Consider the following 22,499-nt stretch of genomic DNA (forward strand, 5'->3'; position numbering starts at 1 on the left):
AGCCGCTCCTCATCTCTGCTTGAGGCTAGCAGCTCGAGGCTAAACTAGCCGATACTGGAATAACACACCTGAATCTCTGACTAAAAACTTTATTATGGGTAATGTTTTAACAATAAAAAATACAATAGCTCATTCTGCTGTACTAATTTTATTGCTTTATTTAATATCCATCATAAATTCAACATTGTTATACGAGTGCAATGCTAAATCTGTGGAGTGTTATTTATTTAAGAATGAAATGTTCAAAGTTACTGTTCATCTCACTTTATTCATCTTATTGAGACCAAATACACAAAACGTCTTGCTTTCTGCCAAAGTTGTCAATTGTTTATTAATGTTCAGTTAAGGCAATCCATTACAAAGCATTTCACAAACCACAGTATGACGACAAGATCATGTCCAACACCTGGTTTGGAAATTGTTCAGCATGCAATTCAGAGACCAAGCGAGGTATGTAAACAACCTGGGATAAAACAGGAGTAGTGGCAAGAAGAACCCATACAGAATGTGTCTCATAGGAACAGAATGGAAAGAAACCAGAGATGCAACATGCGAGGTGGCTGTAATCTCTAAATATCACCCCAAGTAACAAACGGAGCACATGTCAGATGCACTAATCAAGTGAAATGAAGGTAGACTACCAAACCTCATGGCATTCTGGCACACACATGCACATTGTCTAAAGAGGCCAAGTTCAATAACCGAACACATTTTGGCACTGTATATTCTTTATATGGGGCTTATGTACATAATTAGATTTCAGCCTCAAAGAAAATTTTAAATGAAGAGATAATCAAAGCCATTTACATAAAAAGAAATAATAATTAAATGTATTATTGGAAAGACATCTTTTAGACTGAAAAATATATTTCATAATAACTTAATGTTCCATAATTGCATAAGTGTCATTACTGTGCTCATTTCATATTTATTGATTATGTATTTACGAGGGTTGCAGTCTTTGATTTCCCCATGGAGGAAACCTCACAGAGAAAAATAAAGTGTAGCTTATTATAATCTTTGTAGGCCGGACCAAAAAAAAGCCTTCTCTCTGTATTAATTGCATGAAATATGTCTGAAAAGTGCACATACCATAACCCCAACTCTCTGCTTTCATGTAATCTCTTCACCCTCAGTGTATAAGCTGCATGACAACATGCCTGCTAAATGATGTGGCCGACTTTTCCTAATTGATTTTCAGTCATTATGAACTTGTTATTGTTTTCAGGGGAAAATGTGAAATGAAAGATTACATTTGAGAAATAAAATGTAAAGATGTTACTTAAAGAAAAGTTAATACATCAGATATATAGGTCTGTAATTATGAATATAATAATATAAATATATTTCACGACAATTGTATTCAATGTATATTCATGATTTCATTTTGGCTTGAATGGCTTCCTGTAGAGGTATTCTGGCATTTATGTGTGTTATGTAACTAAACTTTATGGCCTCAATTCATATCTGATGAACAAGTGGATTTGGCAGCAGATTAAACACTTTGTCATCTGAGGGAGAAATGTCATCAGAAATACAAAATTTAAAAAGAAGGAGAGAAAAAAAGGATGCCAAATATGGATCTGGGCCTGTGACAGAAGGAGTTTACTGCCTCTGGACTGAGTTTCTGCAATATCGTTACACTGCATCCTCACTCTGATAGCACTGAAGCGATGGGAGTCAAAGAACATTATGCGGCTAACAAAGATCGTAAAGCAACATGAATTACATACGTTTGCTCTCAGCACAAAACAAATTATAACAATGAAAAAGCTAAGCTTCATATTCTCTGTGACACAGACTGTGTCATTCAATGAAACTCTCTTGAAGTATAAAATGATACTGAATAATGCACAACACAGCGGATCAAAAATGAACTCAGTTCTTAATGAATGTTTGCTGTTAATCCTTGAGACAATGCTAACAGCCACAGTTGAGTTGTAAACAAGTCTTGACTTTGAATATTGTACAAGGCTCAGCGACACTGTTAATTCTCGTTATTTCAAGACAATTAGCGAAGAGCTGCAAGTATAAAAAGTACAGGAGACAGCGTGTAATAGTCCGTGATAGTCCTAATCTTGCAACAGTTGTACTGTCCAACATTTTCTGTGTGTACATCTTAAACATGAGACCTGCTTCTGCTGGCAGAATAACACCTGGGTAACTGAATTTGGATATGTTTCCATATAATAGGCACATTTGGATCGAGATATTGAGTGACAGAGAGATGCTTATGGAGATAATGGCCAATATAAATAGATATAGTGTGTACACAACTGACTTTAAAAATGTGTACACAATCACAAAATAGAAATGCAGAGAGAAACATGAACAATGTGGGCAGCTGTCTTTAAATTGTCAAACAAAATTGTGATAGTGTACCTTGTGTATTAAAATAGTATTCAAATGTTTTGTTATAAAATGGGCTGTTGTGCAGAAGTGTAAAACAATGTTATCTGGGAACAGTCAATTAATTGAAAAGAGTAAAAACTAATGAATTAATAAAACACTGAATGAATCAGAAAACATGGACTGGCAACTGTTTTTGTTTCGTGCAATTAGTTGTTGTTATCTTTAAAAAAAACATTCAACACCCAAAAATCTCACTGCAAGATTTGTGATTGTTCAGTTTTCATTCCGGGGAAACAAATCAATAAAAGGAAGAGAAAATGAAGTCGGTATTGGTTTACATCAGTCTTTCGAAAGTGTATTTGTAGGGTCCTTTAAAAGTACAGAGTAAAATCCCAGACAACAAACTGTAACCGCAACAAATATAAAGGAAAGAAACACAAACAGCGAGATGACAAATGATACATGACAGCATGACTAATAATTTACCTCTCTGCATACAAACCCGGGAAATTAAGTATGTGCTTTGAATTATTCATCTACTTTTCTGTAAACATATTGTTTTATGATAAATATAAGTTGATTTTAATATATCAGTATAGCTATTTCTTTATGAACATTATTCCAGTTTCCTTCAGTTAAAAATAATGCATGAAAACATAACATGCGGTCCTTTTCATTATTTTCATTGTGGTAGCGTTGGTTCCTTCAAAATAATTCTTTTTGAGCTTATTAACATGATAATCTTTGTGCTTTTTGTCAGGACAGTAATTAGTGCATTCTGTAATATAAATACTAGAAATAGGTAAAAGACATGGGGCTGGCAAAATAGTATGGCAACAGCTCACAGCAGGTCCTCTACTTAACTACTTGCAATTAAATTTTCTATCAGTGAAAATGATCCAGAACTGTGGGATAGGTTTTATCACATGCAATTATATTACAGTCCTTATCAAAGTAGAAATGGGGATTTATTTAAATACACTGGTCATAAAATATAAGATGGAAAACTACAGAAAAAATAGGACTTTAATCCCCCCACACCCTCCACATCTTTAAAACCCCCTCAAAGGATTGAATGATATCTGCAATAAATAAATAAATTAGTATAGCTATGATTTCCTAGTTCAACACACCGATTCCAAAAGGTATCACACACATGATACACACTGGCACATTCTAATATATGTATGCCTTCAAACAGGCTCTCTCTATGAGTTTACTTGCTATCCATTACATCACCACTTTGACAGGTTTGACAGTGAACAACTAAAACCTTCAACACTGGCCTCTTCTCAGCACACTCCTCCTCAAGCGATCAGAAAGAAAAAAACTTCCTGATCATCAGCAGGTTCACCAAAAGCAGTCGTATCTCTCCAAAACAAAATGGAGTCTCATCTTTTTGTTCAGTCAAATTAATATTTAAAAGCGCATTTTCCCAAAGGCCGGTTGCGAAGGCCGGTTCCAGTCAACCAGGACCCTGCCAACCTCAACGCAGACCTGTTTTGAGACGCAGACCCTCAGACGAGATTGGTCTGGAGTTGGTCTCCAGGTGAGTAAGCAGGTGGGACGGGGTTAGGTTTAATGCCTCTGGTCTTCATGGAGGAGATGAGCTGGTCAGGGATCTCGGCCAGGACGTCTTTAGCCAGCCGCGCCATGCTCAACACGTGGTTGCCTGTGCGGTCCATGTAGTCTCTGAACGGGACGAACTGTAAGAAAAGGATGAATCACGTATCCAACAAGTCTAGGTTCTTACAGGGTGAAGCCTATGTTGTAGCCTATTTAGTTTAGATTTACTTTATTATCCCCCTTAGTGGAAATGTGGAGAGCAAAGGTACCTACGAATACACATAACGCAACATAACACCTCTTGATGATGCCACATGCATGTCTGTCTTGTAATCTATGTAGCAATTGTTAAAGAAGGTATACTACAGGGATACATGCATATTCTATGTAGCTACACTTAACACACAGACATAATTCAAGCGTCATTTTCAGTACCGACGCTCCATAGAAAAGAGCATTTAAAAGATTCCCTGATGCTGCTGCGAGACGAAAGTCCATTAACATCTCAAGAGTTTACCCTGTACCAAGCATCAATGTTTTAAGATACATTTTTCAAACACTTGCTAATTAGATTATGATAATGAATGTTGTACAAGTGTATATATCATCCTCACTGTGGTGCACAAGTAAAGGACAAAGGGTCACCAAAGCACTGGTTGATCCCAGAGGATGAAGAACATGCACAGTTAATTAATTTGTAATCCATCCATCTGATATCTTGTGTACAAAGTTGACATTTGAGTGTGGACAAGAGAACTCTTGGGAGTGGGTTCATCCTCTGGGGAGCATGAATGTGTTCAGTAAATGTAATCATGATGTGCTTCCTGGATTATTATGTTTATAATAAATGTTTAAATCTGAACTATTCATTATACATGTCAAGACAATGTGGCCTGTAGTTGATGAGAAGAGAAATCTTGCTTTGTAGTAAAACAAACAACCAACATCGCTCTCTGTATGCAGGGCCACTCACGGAGCAAAAATGTAACTTTTCACCGCTGTGCCTTTGAGAAATGAATAATGTGTTCTTCCTACAGCGAGCCGAGAGAGAACAACACATTAGAAAGCTCTCACCTGAACAATGTCTCTCTCTGCCAACTTTCCCCGGGAGGAAATCCTGATGTCATCACCATCCAGCTCAACCATGGCTACAGAGAAAAGGTATTAAAATAATCCTACATGAAACATATTTTGTTCAATAATTTCCATGGTTAGAGGCAAACCTAAAGAGTGCATTTGACTAAAACAAACCATCCCTGATGTAAACAGACCACAGGCTGGTTTTCACGGTTTTATTTTTACACATTTGTTCCCTGAAGAACTTTGTTTACTGTTCTCACCATCAAACTCAGCTTGGCCAACTCCAACAATGATGATAGACATGGGGAGTTTAGCTGCCTGTCGTAAACAAGAAGAACAATCAGTGAGTTGGCGTAACATCTCCAGTTTCCAGATTTGTATTTTCCTCCCAATACACTTCTCAGTCTGCAAAGCCAGTTACCTGGACTCTTTTCTCCAGTGAACAGAAACAATAAGGAACAATATGAAATAAAAAATGCATAACTAAACACAGCTTTTTCTTGACTGTGGTTCACTTTATAATACATAGTTTGGGCTGTAAAGGGACTGAGAGAAAATACAAAATCCACTATTCCACTCAGGGGACCCAAGGTTAGTACAATATCCAGCATATTACATCATATTTTTGCTGCGCTATACTTTGCAGGCCACTTTTACAATGTGGAATAGCAAATTAGTTTACTATTATAAGTTATTATTATAGCTTAATATTATACACAGTTCTTTACATAATGGTTACTAAAAATAAGAAAACAGTTACAAATAGCAAGTATGAATATCAAAATAAACAAACACATCATCCTTCACAGTTGTATCACTCAATCTAACATTATCTATAAAGGATCTTTAAATAAATAAATACGTCAACCACTGTTAACGTAAAGGCCACATGTCCTGCCGTTCAACACTAATCTCAACAACACTTAGACCCAGAGGCGGGCCGTGGGTTTTAGACCAAGGCTTCTGTAAGTGCCGTATCGTCTACATCACGGGCGGAAAAAAGAGTCCCGGGAGTTACTGTCACAGACCGACCCCCTCAATACGCGGCGCGTTCATACAGTCTACCATGTGTGGACAGCAGACACCCGACCCGAAGAGCCACTCCACCACTATGATGAGAGAGAGAGAAAAAAGGAGACGCTGCGCGGACTCCCCCGCCGAGCAACGCACAATTACACAGCGCTGCTGGGTCGGCTGGGTGCACCGCGGCACACCGCACCCTCGTTAAATACAACTGCAAATGTAACAGTAACGCAACCAGCATTTGACATGGCCAGACACTAAGGTTGTGTCATGTATTTTAACCAGGCTACTCTTCCATAGAGGAAGAGAGCTGATTGGATAAAAATCAGCTCCCATGTGAGGTATACAAGAGGCCTGAAGGAGCAGATGAACAGATGAAGACAGCTGTGCAATGAGAAAATAAGTTAATAGGGAAAATTCATTATAATACATGTAGTGTATTTGGGAAAAACAATTGCATAATAAAATTGCTATAATTTTTGATTATAAAAAAATATTAAATTATTTTTTATTTTATTTTAAATAGCTATAACTTTGTGATTGTGTTTAGGCCACCAGAGAAGGCTTAGAAGGCCCTGATGGCCCGCCACTGCTTAGACCTACATAGTAAACATTTGATAGGGCTTATCTTCCACACTGTTTGTGTTGTACTGGTTTTTCCACTGTATGATAAGTATACACCACAGTCCTGATGTGGAGAAAGTGAAAAGCTTTGGCATGAATGAATAATGCATGCTTTTGGGAGAAATGCATTTAAAAGGGTTAAAGTAGGTCAGGTTTCCTGGAAAAAATCTCCTGAGGGGAGAGGCCTGTCACAGATAAGAGTATATAAACCGAGGTGGACCATCCTCTCCGTGTTCTCCATCTTTCATACCCCTCCATCTCCTCTGCCATTTCATCTTCCCCTCATTCCTCATTGACCTCTTGCTCTCTCACTAATTACATACATTCTGTTTGCCCCTTTCCAGCAGCAAAAGACCACACAATACATATTAATATAACCTATAAATGCTAGAGCAGATTCTGTATCAAGGTCTGAATTATTCAGTCTACGCCATTTGTTACTTTGCTTGTACTGCACAGTCACTCAGGGGATATAATCTATCAGTCTGTAACACCTCCTCCTATATATAGGGACTTCTGGCAGATATATGTTATCATAAAACTATTTTTGCTTCAGTAGTCACATCAATCAATAATCAAGAGAAGACACTGGCATTAGATTGGATGATAGAACAAATGCTATAATATCCAGGTTATTCGGTGCGTGTATCTAACACTTATAATGTAATTTTCACTGCAAGTCATGATTGGTTTTGATAATATAACATTTTTCAGTGTGAAACAGATATTATAAACCAGCAAAATCCAACTATGACATTGCTAAGCTTGCGTCCCACAAGTTAACAGTTAAGTGTGGATTTGTACGATGGGGCAGTTAGCTTGTCACTCTAAATATGTGTAACACACCAAAGTTCATGAAAAATATTTTGACAAGAAATTTGTTTAGACTTTATTATAAAAAATACTAAAAAAAAACATATGAACGCAGGGATATATAATTAGAACTGTCTTCTTCAAGTAACTTCATTGGAAATCATCATAAATTCATCATCAATTGGTTCCAATTTTTTATTGAAGCAAAAATACTTAGCCGAACCAAGACTGCATGTTTTCTATGGCCGCCTTATGCCTCATACATGATTTGGTACACATTTCCCCCAAATAAAGCTGGACATTTTTGGCATCTTTAAAATGTCTGGGTTTTTGTGGTTTGAAGAAGCTGTGGCTGGTTGGTGAGGTCATTGATGAGAACAATGAGAAAAAGAGAAGTTGTAGCAGCTTTAAGGTGGATAGAGTTAATTTTAATAACAGACATCAAAACATGCTGGCTTGCTTTGGAATTTGGTAAAATACGAAATACAATAATCAGTAGCAAAGCATCTGTTCTTTTGGTCAGTAAGTGTCTAAAGTTGGCCAGACAGGTGAAACGTTTGCTTTCTTGATTCCAAGTGGACAGATGAACTAAGCCGAATGCAGTTCTTCTGGTGTCTATACATTTTAAAATATTCATGGGTTTTATTAAATTACTGGTCGAGCTTGCCTCCTATCCAGACAACAAACTGACAAGCAGAGACATAATCCAATACCTGGCCACAAACTGATTTATATGTTTGGCCTATCAGGTCAGAGAGATACTCTCTTTCATAATTTAAAATCATGGAATGAAATTTGGAGTTTATAGGAAAAAACCCAGACACTGTCCTGATGAATGAACGGACACATTAGTCACTGAAGGCTAAGCTGAGCCGGTTCGGTTTGACCATGGCAGTGTGGTCAGCAGCAGTACTTACAACATTACAATATATCCGCTTAGTACAGTCGTGAAAGATACACCACAGCTCATATAAGATACCAAAGGTGCAGACATGAGCGTTGCATGTAACACTTTGGTGATAATGAATCTCTCTGGAGCAATGGCTAAATCCCAAGTGGAGTAGGTCATTCAGTCCTGTAGAAAGTGTAGCCAGGTCCAAACTGAGTTGACAGGTGGCAGCAGAACAAAGCAGGTTCGGGCAGAGCAGTGCAGAGCAGCAGACAAGATCTTAAAAGGAAGGTGTGGCTGTTCGAATGGTTTGATTAACAGTCGCAAATTCCCTTTAAACCCAGTCTGCTGGGGGTCAGAGCACCGTGTCGCTGAGCTGCAGATGGTGGGCTGCGTAAGATCATTGCCTCTAATATACAGTGAGTCTGTTGACCTTAGAGTGAGTCTCAGCTGAGCCCTTCAGCCTTCTGGGAGTCTCAATAAAAAGGACAAATATTGGACAAACAGAGCACCCGAGCACAGTCAGGGGGTGAGACAAGTGGAGGAGAAAACATCCTGTAAAGCCTTAAATCCTAGTGCTACTGGTTTAGAAACCGCTTGAGAGCAGAACAAGCTAAAAGCACCTGCAATGCCAATGCAAGGAAAGGGGGCAGAGGGGGTGACTCCTCCAGCCAAAGTTAGATCAGCACTTACATTCACTATGGCCTCCTTGGTCTGAGCCATGTCTGATATGACGCCGTCAGTAATGATGAGCAAAACAAAGTACTGAGATCCGTCCTGCACTGCTGCTGCATACCTGAAACAGAGAGATCATCAGGGCGCAGGGGTTAAAGTTTATGTTTCATAAAGGAAAGCAAAGTTTAAAACAGATGCACACAACATGGTCATAGATGTACACAGAACTCTGAGATTGGTTTCAACAACAAGGGAGAAAGTCTAAGAGCAGCAGAGTGGCAACCACTGTCAACAAAAAAAAATAAAAAGGTTTCCCCCCCTGCCCACCGGGTGATTCAAACGCTTAATATAGATATGTAAAGAAGAGAAATATGTTGTATAGCGCTTCATGTCTCAGAGGTCTACCCGGACACTATTATGAAACCCATCAGAGACAGCACAGCGAGCGTGGCCTAGTTTTAAACTGCCCATCGTTGGCTGCTCTATGAATAATTCATTAAACTGTTTATGCAAGTGCTGCAGTCTTATTCTTTCCGAGCATTATTGATTGCCTCGCACTCAACTGACCACACTGGATGAGTGAGACGGGGTGAAACATGACAGATCATTGGGAGAGCCAAGGACAGGTCAGAGGTCAGCCCTTATTCATTCTAATCAAAGAGTGTGACTCGTCAGTGACAAGCAAGAGCAATGGCTGGTGTTCAGGAGATTAAAAAGACCTTTGTCTTCCTCGTTTGCCATAGAGCAATGCGAGCCACACTCATAAAGACATTTGACCACATTAGCAAAGTAATAACTGTAACACCAACATTACTAGTGTATTATAAAGAGTCTACATTTGTAAGATTAAGATCCCTCCGTGGATGAGAAGAAAGAGCATTTCACGCGTAACCAATTTAATATAATCTTGTCCACCTGGCATACAGTATATATTATGCATCATTACCTTTTAAGAGCATTGTTTGCTTCCATTAATGCACAACCCATAGTAAATATAGACTTCAAAGAAAGGAAAAATATCTGGTCCCATATCTGCCTGATTAACATTTATATTCAGCTTGGCCGCCGGTTGTTTATTTTCCCTTCATTAGTTCTGCTCAATTCATAGAGAAACCATCACTCACTGTCTTAATGCCTCTAACAGCACGTCTACCCGCCGAGGATTATTTACCGACTGACTTTCAAAGAAAGGACAACTGTGCTCGGTGATGTTCACTGGGACAGATATTTGTTCTTGTACCTGGCCACATGATTCACAACAGGAGAAAAGTTGGTTGGTCCATACAGCTGAACCGTCTTAAGGCTTTGATGGTAAGCTTCGAGAATCCCCTCCATGCCGTTACAGTACGGGTTCTCAACATTGCCATTCTGAGAAAAACAAAAACATGAACGGTTGTCAGAATGGATTACAACAGGGCTTGACATAACAATTGATAGTTGATCCAAACAACAATTAGTGTTTCAGTAGTATCACATTGTGTCTGGGGTTAAAGTTAAACTGTAACTTAATACCAGGCTGAAAAGCAGTGTTTAACTTTCCTTTCAGGGCTGAACGTTTCATATTTTACACATGCATGTAGTTACCTGACAAGTGTGTTAGTCAGAAAATTGTCAAATATATCAAACAACCATCCAATGCTATCTGGGTTTCATCTTCTTAATATCTGGCTATATAGCAGCTGGTTGTGTTCTCAATAACAACACATCATAGCTGGGATGACAGGTGTGCAGGTTCTTCAGACTCACATCTTAACCTACAGAGGTCCCTGAAGTCTTTGCTCCCAGAGATGTCCTTGTCTATAGACACATTCCTAACCAAACCCAGGACTCTAACTTTACTTTCAAACCCGTTTACAGGACCAGAGCATGAAAGAATGAGACTTGAGATGAATTTCAATTTGCTAATTTAAATGGAAACATGGAGTGATGCAGACGTTACCCAGTAGACAGACTCCTCATTAGGCCGTACTATGCAGAAGCCAGAGGACATTAGCTGGCAGAGAGAAGCCAAATTGATTTAAGAAGATCCTTCAGCCTTATAGAACCTCATTTGCACTATAAAAAGTAAATGAAATTCATTCTGAATTTTGCATATCAGAGGTGTAGCAGCATTCATTTCACAATGCACACATCCATGTGCAAAAGCAGTTATTCATGGCTGGAGAGAGCATAAAAACACAGGCGAGTGCTCACACTCAAAGATAAGGTCCACTGGGAGGAGCAAACTAATTTTAACATAAAACTTTATGAACATTTCAGAGGCTGAATTACAACCTGAGTGTCTGAAATGGCCCCATAATTTACTCACCAGAGGGAACTCATGGGAGACCCTCCCATCAGGGGGCAGCTTAGCACCGAATCCCAGGGCAGGGAACATCTTATCACTGTCATAGTCCTGGATGATCTCTCCCACGGCCTTCAGGGCCATGGCATAGGCATTCATCTGGTACGGGTTCATGTAGTGCAGTGAAGTGGACTGTGACGGATTTCCTTTTAAGACAAGAGAAGTCAGAGTCAGTGATGCAAACCATCAGACTGAGGCTGAACTGACAGCTGCGGGCTGAGCAACACGAGCCAGGACTAAATTGGATGTTTCGAATCAGAGGGGGGCCTCGATGTGGCTATCTACATTATTTGCAATAGAGGAATTCAATATTCATGTTTCCCTGTCCATGTTTTGTGGTTTACACTGGCATTGTAAACACTTCTGGGTAGATATTAGTTTTCAGGACTCCCTTTATACAGGAATCAGTAACTGTCAAAATATGACATGCAGTTCAGTGAAAGCAGAGAAAATCCTTTCGAATGATCTGATTTAAATGTTTGAACGTACAGAGGAACCACAGAATGACTATTTGCTCGAAAAATATTTAAATGTATTTATAGGAATGTCTACATTCTGTTTATTGTCAATTCCGCTATGTCTTCTCTTGTTGCCCGCTTTTTAAATATATTACATGTACTTGACTTTGTTTATGATGTCAGCATGTCAATAAAACAAGTTTAACAAGAAAAAAGGCAAGCAGGAAAAGTCCAGCCCCCACTTTGATTCATGGAAAATGCAATAGTCTTACATCAGATAACAAATGAAAGCAGAACAAGGCAATGCTGGTGAAAACACTCACCGTTTGATGCAGTGAAATCAATGGCCACCGTGAAGTGAATCTGTGTCCTGAAACACATGAATGGGGAAAGGATGATGTTCACAAAAGAGAGGCAGAATAACACTGCACCTTTTATTGTCTGGGCAACACAGGATCTAATCAGGTTTTTATTATTACATTTCATGAATCATTGAGAAATAAATTCACTTTTTGTCAATCAGCAGCCGAAGAGCCGCTTTGATCCAGAAATATCACACGTATTTAAAGATTTAACAGCGCATCAGTAAAATCCAAACCGAAAACACATCCAATAAAAAAACTAGAAAAACAAATGAATACAGAGTAATTCCACAAATGGTCATGTTAGTTGCCGCAGGTAGTTTAATGATTTGATTGTACATCACACCAAAGAAAGATTAAATTATTAACACGGCTCAAGAGCTGTAAAAAAAAATATATTGCCAATTTCATAATCGCTGTTTTACTTTTTAATCTTTTGTTTTCATGATATATGAATGTTTGTACACTCCTGAGTGTGTATGCACGTATACTGTGAAACTGATTGTCTATTGTAGTCACATCATAATGCTTGCTATCATTATAATCACATGTTTCGGTCTTTGTTGTAAAGCACAAAAGCCTCACAAAATGTAAAAAAAAAACAGACTAGATATGTTTTATTCATGAAGCCATATTGACGGACAAAACCTTGAAAATAAAAACTAAACATGGCCTGACTAGTCTGCTGGAGTTATCCGTTTCCCCAGTGAGACAAAGGAAGAGCGAAAGGGAACGGGAGTGAGATCAAAGTGTGTGCTCTTTCATTGTGATTAACACTGATTGCCTTTCCTGACTTCGACTCCACTGAGAACATTCCCACAAGCGCAGCATTGGAGATAATGGCGGCTTCCTCCTGGAGAGACTCTGACCCCAGCTCATTAATCAGCATTGAGCCGGACCGCTCAGCTCACAAAGAGGAATTGTTACATGCCATGCTGCCTCAATTTGAAAATGTCTTGCTGATTTCCATGGTTGGTTTTGAAAGTTTAGCGAGTAAAGCAAGCTGGTGAGTGAGTGTTGAAGCAGAGTGTACACACTGGAATTTGTCGCACAAGAACTGTCAGTCAAACTGCCAATTACAGTCGGTCAACGGAGCACTATGCCTGGAAATCCATCCTCAGAGAGAAGCTGTTAAACTCTGGGAGCATCTCCTACATGGTGCTACACTTTTTTATCTGAATGTTTTTTGGGACAAAAACCGAGTACACGAGTGTCATATTTATAGCAATAATCTCCGAAACCATTTACAATGTACAATTCCTATCAAAATTAACAGACACACACAGCGTACCAAGAAAATGCACACAAAAATGTACTCAAACACTGAACCCCCTTGAACAAATGTACAATAGTAATGTATAAGTACTCAAGTAATGGATACTGAAAAAAATAATCCATTACCACAATCTTCAGTCATTGAACAAAATCGAAATAAATAATAATTTATCTATTTGTACAGATATTATATATAGCATCGACAATACAATAAGTGTACAACCTCTGCTTTAACAGCTGTAATATAGGACTGGGGTTAGAGTCAGGCGGCCACCATCCTAAAATCCATGGCTCAGTTTTGTGTCTGTCTGTCCGTGACTTGCTGCAGGAACAGTTACATCTCACATCACACATACCTCTGTGTTCAGTTGACTGACTTTGGTTTCAATAATTGTTTTTTGTTGTTTTTGTTTTTCCCCACTTGTAATACTCTGTGGGGATGTTTGAGAGCAGAGAGCTCACACGTTATTTTGTAACTAAAAAATCAATATGGATTGAGGTTGACTGAAGCTGCAGTGTTGTCTGTTTTCTAGGTTAAACCCAGTGGCTGGTCTGGGGTCACTATATTTATCTCTGAAATCCTCAAGTCTAAAGTGCTTGAGAGCGGGTAATTCTTCAGTCACTTTTCAATTGTTAGACTCTTCTGTGAGCAATGCATCGCTGTACGGACGAGTTACTGGACCATCATTTGTTGCTACATTTTATCGGGAGCTTATAAATCTGACACCAGCCTCTGAATGGCCTCTGAAAACTTGATTCAGAACAAATCCTTCAGAACAGGCAGTCCAATAATTCCCCACGGGCTTCACTCTGTCCTTTCATGTCATCGCTAACTCGCTCAGCATCTCTTGTTTTCCTTGCAGCTTAAATGACAGCTCCTCACCTTGTGTGCATCACCTTGAATTACTGCAATCATTTCAAAATAGATACAGACGTATCGGTGTCATATTGACTTTCCCCATCCAGTTAGACAAACACCATATGGCACGAGTCTTTGTAATGTGAAACCCCTGCAGTCTTGGCAATCTGGGATTTGGAAACCGAGAGATAGAGAATGCAGCTACTGTACACCTACAATCTCATCAGTGCTCTAACGAGACCACATCAATGAGCAGGATGGTGCGATGCGTTTGTGTAATGGCATGCAGACATACACAAGGGAGTTGGTTTGGTTCAGAAGTGTGTGTGTGTGTGTGTGCAGAACAATATACAGTATTCTCTCATTATAATATCAAATAGTTTGTATTATTGTGTGTATATTTATGTATATATAAAATAAACTGATATTGTATCGTGTATGCACTAACCTTACTAAGTAATCTTTAGTTCCATTTATGAAACTAAAGATTTCTAAAGACTAAAGATCTCGAATACTTTCTGATTTTCATTTTACTTTTCAGTGTGCTTTACTGCCTCAGCATAATTTAGAACACTTATATATACACAGGGCAGCCAGTATGTAGCCTGAGAGGGAAAACGCAGGACGAAAAGAGTCCTTTGCTGACACTGGATAGTGAGACAACAATGTTCAGAGAGATTTTGAATAGGGGAATGCAAGTGGCATTTCAAATGAGTTGGACATGTCCATTCCTACGGCTCTGGATATTTAGTATGTGGCAGTAAAAGTGTCGGTAAAAAGAAAAGGTCAGAGAAGTCTACAGTGGCAAGACTCCAATTGCAGAAAACTGTCATAACAGTTTGGAGTTGCAGCGATTCCCTGCACAAAACTGTGCCATACATACATTTAAAGTGAAATGTTCTGCCTCTGCTTCCCTGTAAACAGGACCAATGGTGGCCCGATGTCTGAATGAAACACCAATGCATACAACCTACCCAGAATCTTTTCACATCAATACCTTCTCGTCCCAGTATTTTGTGAACACAAAACAAACCACAAAGCTTGGAAAGAATATAAAGCGGCAAAAGAATGAAGAAATATTCAGGACAGTAAAATAAGAAGACAAGGACAATAAAATGCTGGGCTCCGGTAGAAAAACCATGCTGCAGTCTGAGCACAAAGCAAACCTAAATGAAATGAAAAGAAAAACACATCACCTTCTCCCGTATCAGGACAACAAGATATTTTGGGAAGAAACTATTAAACCTTAATAAGATCTCCACACAACAGAGAATCCACACAAGCTATTACACGGCCGATCACACTGCAGATTTAATTTAAAAAGAAATATTTCAACATGCCATGAAAAGAATATAAATCTTTCATTAGCCTCTCAGAATCAGAGCAGTATGTGGCTTTTTGACTTTAATTACCTCTGTTTGACTATATCTCTGCTCTAGTTGAACCTTAATGAAAATGTATTAAAAAAAACAATTCACTGGGAAAGCAGTCAGGATGAATCGTGTGTCTGGCGAAGAGATTGCTTTTTTCACCCACTGCTTCAGAAAATCCTCTAAAACGCATCATTTAAGTTATCGCCTGGTAGAAGGGGGGCAGTAAAGCTAACATTTATGAAAGGAGAGAAATCAATAGAAGAAATCTAAAAGATCAAATTTGTGTCTTTGGATCAGATGATACAACCTGAGGCTTCAGCAGGTTTGGCAGACATTCAGGTTTGCCCAGTTGCTTTCCATATATTTGAATGATTTGAAGGAAAGCCATTTCCTTTACCCAAATATAGTAAGTAGTACAGATGTCCAGATGTCAAATCAAGACCCAACAATGCATTGGACAAACACTGAGTGTGCCACAACCCCTGAAATTGCAAATTGTGTTCTAGTAGAATAGAATAAAATGTGAGTCTGATTCAAAAATATAACTTGTGTTAGTCTAGAAACTTCTGTGAATGAGTAGAAACTTCCAAAACACATTTTCAATTAAGTAAGACAATGTTTTGTCGATGTAAATGATGTTATTTTCTTTTTTGTGTTCTTGGTTTGCATTGTTTCCTCAGACTGCTAGCATAACATTGTTCTATCTCAGTAACAATAGCTTATTGTTCCCTCGAATGCGACACAGACAAATACAACCAAAGCATGCATCTTTCAATAAGATGAAACAATCTGTTCCACTATTTTCAGCCTTCGCCGCATGTGTGCCCGTCCCAGTGGGGCAACTCTTATTGTTTCTAATGAGCTGAGTTTTTCTCATCATCAATTGAAGGGTTATTTCTCAAATGTCAAATGCCATTTGAGACAGTAACAGTTATTCAGGGTTAGTCATATAAACCTATCTTGCTGAATGTTTAATAGAGAATATAGCTCTAGCTTTAAAGACTATTAAGAACTCAAAGTTGCTTGAAGGTTTTCCACTTTCATTAAAAAAAAGTAGCAGCTTCTCCTGAACTAATTTTAGTTAAACACTATCTGGTGTTTCATTTTCTATGGATACAGTTAATCTGGTTCTCATCATGGATAAGCATCGCGCTCATGGTGTTGTCCATCTAATGCCAGCACTATAATCTTGTTTATTTTCTTCATCAGTCTGTCTTGCAATCTGCACCGTGAAGATAAGTCTGTTAAACACTTGTTAAACACTTCTATTTTGCTATTTCTTACTTGATGAATCAGATTATTTATGATTGTATGTGGTCTTTGCAGTTGTGTCACAAGCCTGTTAGTCACCATAGGAAGGAAAGTGCAAACATATTCTGCCAGGTAACATAAAGGAATGAAGGGAAAGCTGCACACTCATGAATAAAATACAGTCGTTGTATCTAAAATCATATTAGCGCATGTTTCAGTTCACAGAGAGCTTCTGCAGAAAATGAAAAAAAGACAAAAGGTAGAGACAGTGATAGCCTTGACTTAGGCCACAAAGAGACCGGGAGATAGCACTAAGTCATATTTCTGCATCCCCCACATTGCTTTTGATGCATCTTAGAGACAATTCTTACTTCTGCTGCTCCTTATGAGACTTTTAATACTTAAGGACTCCCATTGTTGTTAAATAAAACATGAGGGAGAAAATGAAAACAGAAGAAAAGGAAAAAAGTCTTTCATGATGAATTAAAATACCTCAAGAGACAATATGAGTGAGAATTACTTTCCCTTCATGGATTTCTTCTTTAGTTTTTATGTTTTTAAAGAAATTGTTTTTGTCATCAGCCCCTCTTCCAAGCACGGCACTAAAACCCCACTGAAGAACCGATGAGCTTTAAACACCTCCAAATGTCTGTAACAAAAAGATGAAGTACCGCTCTACATAATGGTTCATTCCTCATGCAGGATCACATTAATTAATAGGTTAATCTTTCTCCCTCTCTCTCTCATTTCTGTCTGAAACAGTTTCATGTGAAGATTACCGTTTAACAAGATGGATAAAAAGCTGTTTCAAGCTTCAGACTGAGTTGAGATTTCAATTTAAAACCAATTTCAGAGTACTTACATTAGAGCTAGTCCAAGGAAGTTCAATGTTGTAGTGATTTTACATTTATGTTCTCGATAATAAATTTAAAGCTCCATCAGATTCTTCTCAACACCATGAAAAAAAGGGTCTCTTCGGTCTCTTACAAAGATTAAAAGAAGTCAAATGAATAGTATTTTAGATTATTCTCCATTTTGTTTTACATCCAAGTTATCCTGGAAAGAGGAGTTCATCTTTGATAAATAGGTGATTGGTGGCGTAATTCTCTCAATATTTGAGTAACAAGATTTTGCCGTTTTAGGAAACACTACTCTGTATATTGTGATATTTCTTTGGATGACGTTTGAGTTAGATATTTATCGGTTTTGAGAAATCATGTCATATATGAATGCAAAATCCAATAATGTGGTCTTTTCACAGACAATTAGCTGTTATCTATTATCTCTAATATACCACGCATTTGTTGAGAGTGTCTTATCTTTCACCGCCTTTGAGCTTCCTTCCTTCTAAATGCCTCACAGATATACATGTCTGTACCCAATTAAAGCAAGGATAATGGTGGGAATACTGTGTGTACATGCCCCAGTAAAAGCCGATCCTCATGCTCACAATTGGGTTATGCAGAACTTGGACGAGTGTTAATGGGGTTTCATAATCATATTGAATCTAAATGCAGCATAACGTGATTTAGACTTATTGCGCGTCTCAAGAAACAACTACATCAAGAGCAAACCGGTAGTAAAACTAAGGATGAACACACTGTTACCTTGAGTGCCTGTGAGTCTGTGTATGTGTGTCCATTTGTGTGAGCTGGAGACTCAACAGGACAGATCTGGGACACTCAGCCATCAGTAGCGAAGCAGCAGAAAACTAAAACCAGGGCAGCCACTGATCCACTGAGAAACATTTCCATATGTGACAGGTTGTCCGCCTTTAATTAAGCTCTCAGATCTTTTCCATATTTTATCAAAGTCATTTATATTCATCGACAATATAGTTGTGAATGTGGACAACATCGTCTCCTTTGGGGCCACGCTTTACCCACATGAGGAAACTTCCAGGCCACTGAGTAACCAGAGTCAATAACACCAGAAAATGTGGGCCAAAATGTGGCAATGAGCAGTAGGGTAGGTTGGAGAGCGGATGAGTCAAGGGAGCACACACACATTATTTAAATCTACTACATTAAATCTCTCAGTTATTATTTCTATAATTAGTCACAGCTATGACATGTTTACAAAGACACGCGTAGGTGCTCTGTGTTGCTGTTGCAAGTTTTAGCAAACTAGTTAACAAGTTAACTCACAAAAGTTGATGCTTTTAATTCGAGCAGCCGGATTTGGTCAATGTATGTGGAAATACAATAAAAGATCATTCATAAATGACAACATGGCTATTTCAAAATCAAAGAACAGGCCTAAATGCATTATTCAGAGCACCCACATAAGAGAAAAAAAAGCATTATCAAAGCGCTAAATATATTACTCGCTAAAATCCGCTGGGGGAGGCGATACATCACTGTGTGTAGCGTCTCTCTTCCTCCTGTTGTCCCTTTGCTTCCTGTCCTTTCTCTCCATCTGACAACATAAGGCTATTTTAACAAAGAAGAATACAGATGTCTCCTACTTAACTAAGAAGACAATTCTCCAAATGTTGCAGTGGAGGTTTTCAAGTTTCCATATGATTGGCTTAGTTGAGATGGATCGTACATATTTTAAACTGTGATTTAAAATGAGCACAGAGAAACTTTAACCTTCAGCAGATTAATGTGAAAACTGCCTTTTGATGTCACACTCTGCACATCCAACAATCCTGACATCCAAGTGCATAAACAACAAGCAAAATACATTTGAACAAAGGGAAACTTGATGTGTTACCTGGCACAAAGGTACGATGTTAAAATACTGTGTATGTATACAAACAGTGTCATTATCAGACACACATTAGACTCACCCTCCTTTGATGTAATCCAGGAAGGTGTGCTCCGACTCCACATTGAATGACAACAAGGACACCTGTGGAAAGAAAAGGCTCAAACTGATTATCTCTTGCTTGGCAATTAAGGAAATCTAAATCTACCAATCTACACATTAACACTGACCTCTGAGCTAACCACCCACAAAATGACTTATCCACGCTGAATGATTTTGACGCCTGGGCAGCATATTAGTATTACAATCACTGAGAGAACGTCAGTGTGCAGTGCACTGATGGATGATCGGTGTAATGGAAAACTAGCCACAGATTTTAATTACAGAGTCACCACATACACAGAGAGCAGCCAAAGTACTCACACAGTAAACACAATTCAAAGCTCAGGCTCATCTAGAAACATCCATCACTACTCTCCTCTAATCGGACAGACACACATCCTTTCTGCATTACGATGGACTTGGTCATTCAACCTGTTTCATTCTTATCTACTTAAATTCACTGTCTGAATCATAAGCCCCGAGACTAGGAGCGGAACAAAAACATTTACCAGAGCTGAAGAGCCTCACACAATCCATTTGGAGAAAACTTCTTGATAAATACAAAAGCAGAGGAGGGTCGGGGTGTTTCTCTTATCTCAGAACTCACCGTTCCAGAGTTGATGTATCTCTTTTTCTTTATTTTCTTCTTGGCATTTACCACCTAGTAAGAAGGCAGAGTTGAAGAGAAGGACAATGTTAATATAGACTTGCAGTACAATTATTTTTATCCACCCTTGGGCATGTAATAAAAACATATTTGTTCGCCACCTCCATGTCTGTAAGGGTAATGGAGCATAGGGACTGAATCTAATAACTGTATAGGCGAGAATGAGATAGCATTGATCATGCACCGCAGCAAGAAACAGATTACCCAGGGGTGGTTATAAGCTCCTAAACTGTGCTGTACACTTCACATGCACATTACCAAGCTTGGGGATAGTGGGATGGTGTGGTCCCTACCATGATCTTGTAATAAATAATAATATGTAATGTGGAGGAACAGACAAACATTAGCAATAGGCAAGACAAACTGATTATTAGTGACATGTGTAAGATATGGGCAGAATTTTAGATACATGTTTTTAAATGAAATAACATCAACAGAATGTGAATAAATTACAGTGTTCCTCGAGAGAGCAATAGTGGAGTCACTGTGGCGTCCAGTATGCCCTTAGTCAAATATGAAAGTGTGAAGTATAGCTTTAAAAAAAAAAGCTTAATTTTGTTAAATGCCACAATCATCAAAACACTTGCAATTTAAGTTTGAAAAGTCTGTGTCGTTCCTCGGCTCAGAGGATGTGTTTTGTGCTACTGGGTTAGCCTTTGTGCTAATGTTCCCGATGAGTTGGCTGAGCAGCAGCTCTCACTCATTATCCAGCTCCGTGGGGGCTCAAGAACGAGTTGAAGTCAATTTTAAGTTTAAGTGTATTCATATATATTCAGCTGCTGAGTATGCTTACCCTGCTGTGAGTTAATAGGTGGCTTTTAAGTTGCTAAGTTTGACGATAAGTTTAGGTTGCATGGACCCAGCACTAGAGCTAAAATACTGCACTCTTATTCTTTGGCGCATGTGACTAGACATCACCCATCGCCCCTTTAAATGAATGTTGCTTTGAGAGCCTGCAGGCAGAAACATGTGGAACAGTGAGCCACTACAGTCACACATCTCTGCTGCTTATTCTCTGGGTCTGTACACAAACATAAAGCACAGGCCTGGAGGAAACTGTGCCGTAACCCACTCTCCATCTCTCCTCCGTTATGCCTCTGTGGTTTCTGACGCTACTCCTCAACTCCTTCAACACAGATGACGGTGTGTAGCACCGCAGTCATCACCGCCAGGTTCACATTATGCCACACAGACATCTCTCTCAATTACACCAGCCTCTGTTGGCATTAACCTGCTGTCATCTCAAATCACAGAGCTAATGTTTGCAGGCCCTGTTCATGTCAGGTTAAGTACACAGGAATCTGCCAAGAGCCGAACACCGCGGCCGGTGACCTATTCAAATTCTTTATTTGTCAACAGTAATAAGGTGGCTTCATGTCATCTTTGACCACGTCTTGAAATTGATGAAAGTGCAGTGACCTGGCACAGAGTGGATGAAGAAACTGCTGTGTTTCATTTTCTAATTAGAATACAGAAAGGTTTGGTGAAGGGTAATGGATACACCTTCTTCTGCCTTATCAGCAGTGTGAAAGGGCAACTCTACACGCTACTCACTAATTCTGTTTCTCTTTCTCATTCTGTCTCTCCTTGCCCATCCATCTGCTCACCTCCCTCTCTCTCTCTCTTTACACTTGCCCTGTTCTTTCCCTAAGCCACCTCCATGACTTATTCAGAGGCTAATGTAACATGGCAAGTGTTTTAATGAGCAGGGACCAAAAGAGTCCCCCAGCACCCAACATTAATACCCTCTCTTACCCTCCAAGGACCATTCAAAAAAACCTTAATCAGCAGCATGGTTTCGATGTATTCTCCCCACAGAAACACTCTTCCTCATCTGGTCAGCTGCACCACTTAACCTCTCACATAATGCGGTGTAGGGTGAGGCGAGACAGAGGAGGCTAGCTGTTAATCTCAAATAGCAGCAACTCTGGCTCAAACAACCACAGCCTCTTAAAGGCATTAAACTTTTCTACAACAAGACCTTGGAAAAGGGCGGACTGATTTGGTCTTTAAAGTTGGTTTCTTACACAAGTTTGTATTTGGTGTCCAGCTGCAGTATGCTCCATGTGCTTCT

The 22,499-nt window shown here is 39.0% G+C and overlaps 1 protein-coding gene across 2 annotated transcripts in view; it reads right to left on the reverse strand.

Annotated features, from left to right (window-relative positions):
- Positions 1-306: 306 nt before the first annotated feature.
- Positions 307-22,499, reverse strand: part of cpne5a (copine Va) — a 77,636-nt gene continuing 55,443 nt past the window's right edge. For both annotated transcript variants that reach the window (XM_068597045.1, XM_068597044.1), the window contains 9 exons: positions 20,366-20,419; positions 19,739-19,800; positions 12,148-12,194; positions 11,331-11,512; positions 10,263-10,390; positions 9,041-9,143; positions 5,259-5,316; positions 4,993-5,066; positions 307-4,058 (listed from right to left, as the gene is read on the reverse strand). In XM_068597045.1, the coding sequence (XP_068453146.1) occupies positions 3,870-4,058; positions 4,993-5,066; positions 5,259-5,316; positions 9,041-9,143; positions 10,263-10,390; positions 11,331-11,512; positions 12,148-12,194; positions 19,739-19,800; positions 20,366-20,419 (897 nt within the window). In that variant the 3' untranslated portion in view covers positions 307-3,869. The remainder of the gene's footprint in view (positions 4,059-4,992; positions 5,067-5,258; positions 5,317-9,040; positions 9,144-10,262; positions 10,391-11,330; positions 11,513-12,147; positions 12,195-19,738; positions 19,801-20,365; positions 20,420-22,499) is intronic.

Source organism: Clinocottus analis, unplaced genomic scaffold (assembly GCF_023055335.1).
Source record: "Clinocottus analis isolate CAN_PGR_092001 unplaced genomic scaffold, fCliAna1.0.p SCAF_4, whole genome shotgun sequence".
In the NCBI taxonomy this organism is placed as follows: domain Eukaryota; kingdom Metazoa; phylum Chordata; class Actinopteri; order Perciformes; family Cottidae; genus Clinocottus; species Clinocottus analis.